This window comes from Poecilia mexicana, unplaced genomic scaffold (genome assembly GCF_051168715.1).
Source record: "Poecilia mexicana isolate PSO_F unplaced genomic scaffold, ASM5116871v1 scaffold_7, whole genome shotgun sequence".
In the NCBI taxonomy this organism is placed as follows: Eukaryota; Metazoa; Chordata; class Actinopteri; order Cyprinodontiformes; family Poeciliidae; genus Poecilia; species Poecilia mexicana.
The window spans coordinates 26,765,767-26,777,314 of record NW_028263376.1 but is presented as its reverse complement, the minus strand read 5'-3'; the positions used below and the strand labels follow the sequence as shown (position 1 = coordinate 26,777,314).

The 11,548-nt window shown below is 38.5% G+C and overlaps 2 protein-coding genes across 2 annotated transcripts in view; both read left to right on the top strand.

The window, feature by feature from the left end:
• Positions 1 to 1,721: 1,721 nt before the first annotated feature.
• hoxc11a (homeobox C11a) lies at positions 1,722 to 6,168 on the top strand. The gene is made up of 2 exons (XM_014982716.2): positions 1,722 to 2,610; positions 4,084 to 6,168. The coding sequence occupies exons 1-2, from the start codon at positions 1,860 to 1,862 to the stop codon at positions 4,314 to 4,316; spliced, it is 984 nt and encodes a 327-aa protein (XP_014838202.2). The 5' UTR covers positions 1,722 to 1,859; the 3' UTR covers positions 4,317 to 6,168.
• A 4,791-nt stretch (positions 6,169 to 10,959) lies between these two features.
• Positions 10,960 to 11,548, top strand: part of hoxc10a (homeobox C10a) — a 6,519-nt gene continuing 5,930 nt past the window's right edge. The window contains exon 1 of the mRNA XM_014982714.2: positions 10,960 to 11,548. This exon is cut by the window's right edge and continues 1,360 nt beyond it. The gene's annotated coding sequence lies outside the window, so the exon portion shown is untranslated.

Below are 11,548 nucleotides of genomic sequence, written 5' to 3'. Positions count from 1 at the left end.
TCTTTTTCCCTCCAAACCTTTCATTTTACGGGAGTTTTTTTTCTTTCTTTCTTTTTTAAGTGTGTCCGCTGTCAACCACTGATAAATGTCAACATATATGTGAGAAATTAAGAAACAGATAGAATCCTTCTGGTTCTCTTTATAGTAAGCGTCGGGGTAGGGACACCTATCAGAAAGAAGTCATGTACATGATCGGATTATTTTCTTTTAAATAATAATAATAATAATAATAATAATAATAATAATAATAATAATAATAATAATAATAATAATAATAATAATAATAATAATAATAATAATAACAAACACCCATAAAATATTTAATAGAGAGCACAATAATTTATCTCTAAATAATAACGTTTCGAGCACGATGCTCAGTCTCTGCAGCTGGGCTTTACACTAGATCCACCAGTGTCATTTGTTTCTTTGTGCTTCCCCCAAGCCCCCAACCCCGCAACATTTAAGAGTTTGTGTTTGTGCAACTAGAATACATCATGCATCAGGAGGGGAGAGATGCACGGTCCATGCTCGCAGAGGGGGCTCCACTTGTACTTTATCCTTTGCAAAGAATCCCAGAGACGCAGTGTGGCTGGTGGCTTGCACAGTTGGCCTCCTTAAGCTCTGTTAAGACCCAAAGTCAAAGGGAATAATGAGAGAAAGCCCGATTTCTTTATCTTGCGCAGTCAACTCATATACTTGCGGTGCATTGCTCATTGTCCCACCGCCGGTTTTACTTCACAGCATATAATTATAGTCAACAAGAACCGCCACCAACACCACCACCTCTGCGCTGAGGAATAAATGCACGTTCATTTACAGACAGAGTGGAAATACCATAAAGACAATACCCGGCGAGTTTATATGATGGATTATTTCATGTAGCTGGCTGGCGACTCCTTCATAACCAAGTGTGAAACAGACACCTGTAACGACTATTAAGAAAATGATACCATCAAATGTTATAACTATATGTTTGAAAGATCTGCAGCATATTATCAGAGCCGGGTGCAGGAAGTCGAGCATGTATATTTTTATTAAGAAACAAATTTGATATTTACTACTTTTGAAACGGTGGGACAATGAATGAGAACAGATATTGGCTGCTTAATGTGCTGTTCGAATGCACCATCCATGAAATACGTGAATAAAATTTTACCTACGTCCTGATAGAAGTCTGATCTAATACTACTGCTGCTACTACTACTACTACTACTACTACTACTAATAATAATAATAATAATAATAATAATAATAATAATAATAATAATAATAATAATAACAATAATAATAATAATAATAATAATAATAACAATCTTACCTTAAAAATCCCTCAAAAACTATCAAATGCCTGTCCCTGATTGCACTCTAGAAATTGTGCTTTGCCTTTTTAAGAAGCCCTGGGTCTTTAGCTGGCCTACTAGCCCATCAGCATAAACACACACATACACACACACACACCTACACACACACACACGCGCGCGCGCGCGCGCACACACACACACACACACACACACACACACACACACACACACACACACACACACACACACACTCAAACGCTGCACATATCTCACTAATTGTCATAAGCCAGCAAACAAGAATCTGTAACTGGTTTGCTCGGTGCGCCTGTGGCGTTTGAAAATTATTCGTTTGAACCTCCTCGATCCACCTAAAGCCAACCACTCCTACACATCCAACTCTTCCAAATTGATATATGACAATATCTACTTTCGATCACGTGTCTGCGGGGCGACTTAGACGGATTGCGCGTCATCTCGCCTTCCCAAATTTTTCCCCTTCTGCTGCAGCTCGAATCCAAAACATCTATCTATAGTGGCCGAGTAGCGAGAGAGCGAAAGATGTTTAACTCGGTGAATCTGGGCAACTTCTGCTCCCAGACACGCAAAGACCGGACATCCGAGTTTGGGGACAGGACGGGCTGCGCTTCCAACATCTACCTCCCCAGCTGCACCTACTACGTCCCCGAGTTTTCCGCCGTCTCCTCGTTTCTTCCGCAGGCCCCTTCGCGGCAAATCAGCTACCCTTACTCCACGAATCTATCTCAAGTGCAGCCGGTGCGGGAAGTTTCGTACGGCTTGGACCCCGCCAGCAAATGGCACCACAGGAGCAACTATGCGTCGTGCTACTCGGGAGAGGATCTGGTGCATAGAGACTGTCTTCCTCCATCCACCATGACAGAAATGCTCATGAAGAACGAGAGCGTGTACAGCCACCACCATCACCACCATGCCCACCCGGGATCCAATCACCCTTCCACGGGCTTTTACTCTGGCGTGGGGAAGAACAACGTCCTCCCACAAGGCTTCGACCGCTTTTTCGAGACCGCATACTGCAGCAGCACGGACAATCAGTCAGACAATTGTTTACAAAAGGGCGAGGGAGGGAAGCTGGAAAGCGACTCCCAGCAGCAGCAGCAGCAGCAACAACAGCAACAGCAGCAGCAGCAGCAGGACGCCACAGCGACTATATCTGGAGTCCCGGAGCCGGGGAAAGACCCAGACGATGAGGAGGAACACACGAATTCAGGCTCCTGCACCTCTTCTTCCGCCACTGCCAAGGACGGAAACGCCAGCAAGAGCAGCCACTCGAGTAGGTACAACCGAAGCTGTAAAACGGGGGGAAGGTTAAGGGGACTAGACCGGTGTTTTGTCGGTCAGATTTTATGTGGAGTTTTATAAGCATTCAAAGGATTTTATTATAACCCTACAAAGCTCTTTCTTGCAACGGGAAGAATTTTTACGATGGGAAAAGGGCTTTGAAAAAAGAAAAAGTGGGGGATGTTATACACAGACGCCTCTATGGTGAGAGTCTGTGAAATTTTTTAAGAGAGAGCTATTGTGACAAATGTTAACTTTGATCGTGAACTTGCGTTGGTCATTTTTAAGGGATTTTCTTGTTGGGGCTGTCGTGTGTAAAAACCAATTGGGCAGAACATTGCTTTTGGCGTCCGGTGAATTATCTTTAGCACAGGGTTTGCGCGCAAAAAGTCATGCAGCAAAGAGCATTAAGCACAAAACTATCTATCTATCTATCTATCTATCTATCTATCTATCTATCTATCTATCTATCTATCTATCTATCTATCTATCTATCTATCTATCTATCTATCTATCTATCTATCTATCTATCTATCTATCTATCTATCTATCTGAAATATGCTGTGAAGATGCTAAAAAGCTTAATATGCGGTCTAAATAACGTTTTTAGAAATGACACGATCAGAAAATTATATTGATTAGCTATCAACTAAAATTAAAGCTAACTATTATTTGCCAGTGTAACTAGTTCATCCAGTGTGTGGATTAAAACCTCAGACTTAAATTTGTCCACTTTCCACGCTAGCACACACACACACACAAACACACACACACACGCACACGCACACACGCACACACACACACACACACAAATGTATTTCCCCGGTCACCTGTTTGATAAGGAGTGATAGGGCCATTGGGGTCTGCACAGGGGCCGCTGCAGACAAAAATCCAATGCATCCACTGCCAGAAGATTGTGCAAATTGTTTAGTTTAGCTCCAGAGGAATGTGGCGCACATAATGCAGGGCGAAAATACTTTTTGTTATTGTGTATTTGTAACAGATAAACACGTACTTAGCGAGGCTGTAAGTTGATATTATTCCCTCCGAACTATTTTGGATATTTAGCACTCTTTATGGCTGGTTTATCTGATAGCCTCAGCTACTTCACTTCATGAATGTGGTTTGAAATGTTATCATTGCTAATGCCACTGACACAGGATTTTCAGCACCTGGCGAGCCTATTGTCACCTCAGCACTCCACTCTATCTTTATTTATTTATATTTATTTGTTTATTTTTTAAATATATATATATATATATATATATATATATATATATATATATATATATATATATATATATATATATATATATATATATATATATATATATATATATATATATATATATATATATATATATATATATATATATATATATATATATATATATATATATATATTACATTATTCACCACTTGATCTGCTCATAATAATATTTGTATAATTTTCTTCCTCATCCAGGCGTCCCTCGAACAAGGAAGAAGCGGTGTCCCTATTCCAAGTTTCAAATTCGAGAGCTGGAGCGGGAATTCTTCTTCAACGTTTACATCAACAAGGAGAAGAGGCTCCAGCTTTCCCGAATGTTGAACCTCACCGACCGCCAGGTTAAAATCTGGTTCCAGAACAGAAGAATGAAAGAGAAGAAGCTGAGCAGAGATCGCTTGCAGTATTTCTCTGGAAACCCCCTGTTGTGAGCAGAAAGAGTGTCACAGGACAGTGGCATAGAGGCCTCCTCCTCTTTCTTCTCCTTATCTCATTGAATGAATGGTAATCGTGGGCATAACCGTTTTTTTTTTTTTTTTTACCACAAAGAGGAGCCCATATCACCAACAGTGCAATGTGAAAAAAAGTGAACAGTGGAAGAAAATAGGCCTTCAATAAGGGGAAGGGGATAATGTCGCCATTTTCTTATTATCCTGCTGGGCGGCGATGAATTTCTAGCTGGTTTTACCCCCTCTGACAAAAAGACCTGCGTTAGAATAAACATTTATATGCTGGTCTTGAAAATGTCCTATTTATCACGACTCTCCGTTTGTCTTTAATCTACTGTTCTTATCGACATATTTGTTAAAATATCAGCAGACAACTTTTAGCTCTTACTCCAGCCTCTGGTCAGTGTATATAGCATATCAATATCTAAAATATTTCATCATCGACCAGAGTGTGGGCAGAATTTTTTTTTTCCAGGCTGTATTTTTTTGTTCCTCCTTGAGAGATGTGATATCCAATCTGTGAAAGTATTACATCCCCTCCCTCAATCCCACTCACCCCACCCTCCCCTCCGGCCACGTTCATGTATACAGAATAGCCTATGCAATGTGCATTCGTGACTGTAAATAGGCATATGTTGGATCTTTTTTTTTTTTTTTCATATCCCTGCTGCTATTTTTCAGCACACTTGCCCATGCCACACGAATAGCTTTAATGGCGACTCTTGTTAAATTATTTGCTTCAGACATTTTGGTGCTTTGGATCGCAGAGAGGATGAGCAGATCGTCGGCCTGTGTATCGCTACAATAACTAAATAAACAGAAACCTATAGGCAAAACTCAACGACTTTGTGCTATTTGTGCTGTTACATTGCATACTCGTCTTTTTTTTTTCTTTTTTTGATTTGGCACAACGCTGTTTTTTTATTTTTATTTTTTCTTGTGTGACTTGCATGCTTTTTGGAAATAGCAACTTGTGTTAAATTTGAATATGAAGACCCTGGCACAATTTACTCGCCTATGCGTTTGGATACAAGCGTTAGAAGTGATACGATTGAAAGCTCAAGTATCAGCGAATATTACGGGAACCTGTTTGCAGATTTTCTAAATTTTTTCCACGTCAAATCCCACTTTAGGCGTTTGCTCGCGCGTTAAACGAACCACAGCTTAGATCTTACATGGGGAGAGCGAGAGAGGCCAAGAAGGGAATGATAACCTCTTTTAGTAGACACTAAATGGAATCGCCACTCTTGTAGTCTAGACGCTGCCATAAAGACAGGGGCACTAAATGGCTATTTTTTTCTCTTAATTGCACCGTCTGTTCTGGGGAAATGGTGTTCACTTCCGCACTAAATAGTAAACAAGCAAGACTAGATGTCCTATGGAAGAACAGTGAGAAATAGAGCTTTTAGAGATGAACTCGGTCTGTGACATATGCAAGAAAAAAAAGAAGAAAACAAAAAACGTGGGCAGCAGAAAGCAAACGTGTGAGAACAGTGTGTGTGTGTGTGTGTGTGTGTGTGTGTGTGTGTGTGTGTGTGTGTGTGTGTGCGTGTGCGTGTGTAAGAGTATGTCTTATGTTGACGGAATTGACGCATGTGTCTTGCGAATGTGACGGTGCGCTCACCACATGTGTACAGGATGATTGCACGTGTGCATTAAGCACAATGTATAATTAAATGTAGTCTTTGAACTTCAATAATGTCAAGGCCTTCACCTTTAACCCGCCGCAATAAAGTGGAATCATGGAGCCCGGAAATGGTCGTAGCGGCGGAACGGACCAATGGGAGTCAGTGGGAACAGAAAGTGGAATGCGTACACAGGACCAACTTTGACCTTTCGCATTAAACTACAACAGGTAACTTTGCCAGTTTTAACACATCCAGTAAATACACTTTATTGTCCCTGTAAAAAAAGAGAAAAAACGTAGGTGTTCACGCATGAGGCGATTTTAAATGTGCAGATTTGTACTCAGTTCGCACACAAATTGAGGGTTTGTATGTGTGTGATGATGTGATTGTTAATAAATTACTATATGATTATGTATTTGTATCACAGATATTTTGTGCACATTCACAATTTCAAAGACAATCATTTAGAATAGAGCTGGTGAAGTTTGGTCTATTGTTTCTTTTTTTTGTCTGATGCTTTTAATTTGGAAAAACAAAGATGATGGAAAAGATTCTTTGTATTCACGTGACTTTCTTCTTCTTTTTTTTTTTTTCTTGGATCGCCTTCCTGTGACGCTGAATTAATTATAAACACAGTAAAATTGCATATCTTGAGGCAGTATCAGCAAAAAGTGGGGGTTGGGGTCGTTCAATCTAGAGAGGATGCGCACAGGCAGAGATCAAGGCTACATGCTCCCCCGTCTTACGCCACACCTACCAACCTTGGCCCCTGGACGGTGACGTGAGTAATTTGTAAATTTCCCCAACACCCAACGTCACTAACACAGAGCTCTGGGGGTCTTCTGCGAATGTTGTCCATCAACCACACGGGGGCCAGGATTCCCTTCTTCCTGGCCTCGGCGCTGGTTCGTTTTCCTGAACGGGAGCCTGAAAGTGACATCAGAGCAGTAGTGGCCTACTGTTATCCACAAAGAAGTCCTCTCGGATGATGTGCTGTAGCAGAAGAAAACCCTAATCCCATCAGTGAGATCCTGCTATGTTCCAGTCTGGTTTCTGCACTTGGGAGTTGTTGGCAGGGAAAATGGCGACTTACTTTTTATTTTTTATATTTTTTATTTTATTTTTTTTTAAATAATTGTGGCTTTGAAAGAAGGAGGAAATAGAATAATGTAGCTGCGTAACAATCAGTGAAAGGTTGAAGCTGTATTTTTATTTTTTATTTTTAAGTAGGAAAGAGTGGGTCCTTTTTTTGTGTACTAGCGTGGACAATAATTTTCTAAATCTTCAGCGGCCCATGGGAAAACAATAAATTGGAAAAATAAAGTAAGGGAAGATAACCTCAGTATTTTTTTTTAAAAAAATCCATTACGTGTCATTTCACGTCTACCATGTACGTTTGTCTTAAATTAATTACAAAAGCAAAAAACAAAAATAAAATAAAAATGCTGGTTTGAACACTGTTCCAAACGGCTCGGAAAATATAAAAGAAAACTCACAGAAGCCATTGCACATAATTCAAAGATAATTCTGGGATATTTTTAAAATATGATCATATTGTCTTTTTTAATTTTATTTTATTTAGTCATTTATTTTTGGAAGGGGTAAAAGGGTGGACAATTATAGCAAAGTTTCACCTTTAAAGAACATAACGTGTTGGACAGTAGAGCGCAGAGTTCAAAGTCGTCTTCAACATGAGATAGAGTAAGTGAGCAAAGTTGCATAAACTTTCTAAACAACGTGTGGGATTGTTTTTGTAAAAATATACGCCGTGTTTACTTTCAACTTGCTTCCGGTGAACTTTAACTATTAAACCAAAATGTATCTATTTAGGTAAAAACAAACTATTTTCTTTTTTCAGGTGAACTATGACCAGTTTGCCAGAGTTACCTTGATGATATTATTGTTAGAAGTTGGATTATTTATTTATTTATTTTTTGTTTAGGTTTGAGGGGTCAATACGTATGAAAAGACTGTCAGCTACAAAAAAATTAAATACAATTAAATTAAATGGGAGCAAAAGTCATTTAAACTGCTGTCATTTTTTAAATATTGTTTAGCTCATTTGATGAAATTCAATTGTTAATATTTTTTTCCCATTTTTGTCAGGCATGTTGTTATTTTACTATATTTGTCTGCAAAAATGTTTGAGTCTTTAAAAATTTTAAAGACGTTTTCTTTTTACCTTGCATTTGACTCCATTTAAGTATTTCCCCATCATAATAATTTATTATAAATTCTTACTCGGTTTATCTTCTATTTTGAAGTAAATATAGGAGTATCCCAGTTCCTTATTCCTCCGCAGATACTAATCAAAGGGTTATAGGCTATTCAATGGTTTTACACTACAGTGTCTCAGCACCTAACCTGTTCTATTGGGCTATAAAACAGCTCCTCGCTGTAAAACGAGCTCCTGCTCTTTCAGCAACAGCTCCCTCTCTCAAATGCGATCGCGGGGTGCCGTTTATTCTTGCCACCAAAACAAGCCTTATTAAAATAAATAAATAAAAAAAAAGGTTTTTTACATTTGAAATGGTTAGCGTGTCTGCATGTGGGTGTATTCCCTGTCCTTGTGTTTTGCTGTTAAATCTGCAACACTGCTCTACTTTTGTTGTTGGTGTTTAATTAAGCCTTTACATGATTCTGGAACCATAAATTTGCAGTTGCGCATGGGTTGGACACCAGCATGAAAGGCAAAACAAAGCGCAGTCTCCCACACATCCAACTGGAAAGATATTTCAAAGTGGCTGCCAGGAAGTAAATTGATTGTGTCGCCTCGTTGCAGCTCCTGGTTGGTGGGTCTGCAGAGAGGAGAACCCACGCAGCATTCGACACTCTTACCTGTTCGGATTATGATAACAACCTCCAGGTTTGCAATCAAACAGGCGATGATTTTGCTTAGACAAGTGTAAAAACCAGGGTAAAATACAAGCATAGTCAACTCCCGTTCTCTCAGTTAGTGTGTACATGTGTGAGGCTGTTTTGAGGGATTTCTTGAAGGCTTAAAGGCGCATGTGCAGACATGCACATGTGAAACCGAGTCGCTGTCGTTTCATACCAAATATGTTAGTTCGACTGAAAAGTGCTGTTCCTCCTTCAAAGACGAAAACTAAGTGAAACAAAATGTGTCTCGGTGAAACAGTCGTGACCCGTTCTCATCTTGGCCCGGGTAAACAATCAGCATGTTGTTGTGGGAGCAAATTTAGACATGGCCAAAACCATGGCCAACAGCATGCTCCTTTTCTGAATATGCTTTTATTTTGTTTCATGTACACTTGAATAGCCCTCTTCAGTGCAAACAGTAACACAGTGTTTCAGATTCACGGAGACTCGATGACACTAATTTCGCTCTCGTGCAGTTTCCTGCTTCTGTTGCAGCCTTTCCTTTTAATTATCTTCTGTCTTATGCGACAATAAGTTGTGCTTCTTGGAATATGTGTGATTCAAACAATGAAAATTCCACGAATTCTTTGGTTTCTTTCAGCCTCGTTAAAAACCTGTTTCCATGACGCCGTGTGACTAATTTGTCCTATAATACCATTTCTTCTTCTTGCAGGGTGTGTGAAATTCCACCATAGCACCTTTTCTCGTATCGCTTACATGTCTTAAGAAAAAAAAAATCTAAACTCAAGTTTTGAGCAAGCCTGTGATTTTCTTAGGTGTAAAATAAGACTGTATGTAATTTTTTTTTTTTTTTTTGTGCTAAGCAGATGGTGGCTTGTCGGCTAATGTATCATGTTATAAGATAGCCACCCTGTGAGATTCTTCATCTGTTTTTATATAAGGCAGATGCTTGAGTGTATTAAACAGTGATGATATTGTCAATGTCAATATTACTTCTTTCAAGCTTTAGTTTATGATCTTTGTCCTCCCCTTTGAATAATTTCTACAGATTTTTTTTTTTACCTATGAGAATCTTGCATGGCCAAAACTCTTTTTTTCTTTTTTTTTTTTTTTATCGTGTAAGGTCAATCTTTCACATTTTCTTCATCATGACTGTAGAGGAATGCGAACCACAAAGACGAAATTAACTTATTTCGACTACTATCTTGCCAAAAAGGTTTTCTCTGCACATGTTTATGTTCAGGTTAGACGGGCTGCCCGTTTCAAATGAGCGTGCAATGCTGCCCTTGCCGTTGAAGGTGATTCTGAACTGCGCAAGCACACTAACTCACGCAGTTTGGATGCAGCGATACCAAAACAAAACAACAAATGACGAGCACATTCGCCGACGCAGCAATAAACCATCTCAGGCGAGAGTGAGCCGCGCAGGTTTGCTTTAAATCCACATTTATTAGCCGTTTCACCCAATGTATTACTTTATTTCTCTATCTGCGCAGACGCAAACACAAGTTAGCCAAATACTTCCCCCAAATTCCCTCAACGCCATCAACCACGCTGTCGTGGCTCTGCTCTTCGGGATTTTCCTCGTGTAAAACTGAATAATTAAAGTTCAAACATTTAGAGGCAAACTGTTGGGATAAATAAAATGACCAATTACATTTATGCTATTTTTTGCATTTTTTTTTCCTTGTAAATCGAAAATAAACTCTGGATGTCTCTTTATTGTTAAAGTGGTTGCGTTCTTTCCACCGTGTATTTATGCGGCGTAAAACGTCCTGAGGAGCACTAATTGCAGCAGCAAAAACAAAAACAAGACATAACAACCTCCCGACTTCACACCCTTGTCACTCAATATCAGATGAACTGATGCTTTTAACTACACACTTCCTATGGAAAATAGCACATCTAACTTTCCGTAACACACTTATAAGACACAAATATAATAATAATAATAATAATAATAATAATAATAATAATAATAATAATAATAATAATAATAATAATAATAATAATAATAATAATAATAAAAGGGATGGAGTTATCCCCTTAAAGTATAAATATCACAAAGACAACTTTAATCTGTTAAACAATTCGCCCAGCTTTATTAAAAATGAAACATAGGTAGAAACTGTTGTTGTTTTGCTTTTCTTTCGGTTCATCGTGTCATAATAAGCATACCAACACATTTTAACAGCTCATTGGAATATATTTATATATATTTTTTTTAATATGCAGGATAAATTATGGAAAAGTTTAATCAACACACACCCTCTTCTGAAAAATAAATAGTCAAAAGATTTTATTTTAAATCAGCAACACACCATTATGGATTTAAAATAATAATCAAGGCATAATTTTGCAAGCATTGCCGGCTGGTTTTCTTATTTGCTACCCCGGAAGGTGCTTCCTTAGAGACTAAAACACAAAGAAAAAGGAAGCAACTTGCTCAACATAATTTCACATTTAATTTTCTTTTACACCAAACACATAGAAGTAGTTATCCAGAATAAATGTCACGTTAATTTAAAAAAAGGAAGAAAAACATCCCACAATCAGGTAAATAATGATATGGTTATGTATGTCTTACTTATTTTAGTTAAGAATCTTGCATACGACTAAAACAAAAACAGTAACTTTTAACGTCTGAACGAATTCTGGTACACATCTGCAAAAACAATCATTCACATTGCATATTTGCCTATTGCTTTTCATTAGTTGATGCTTTATTTAAATTACAGCTTTATA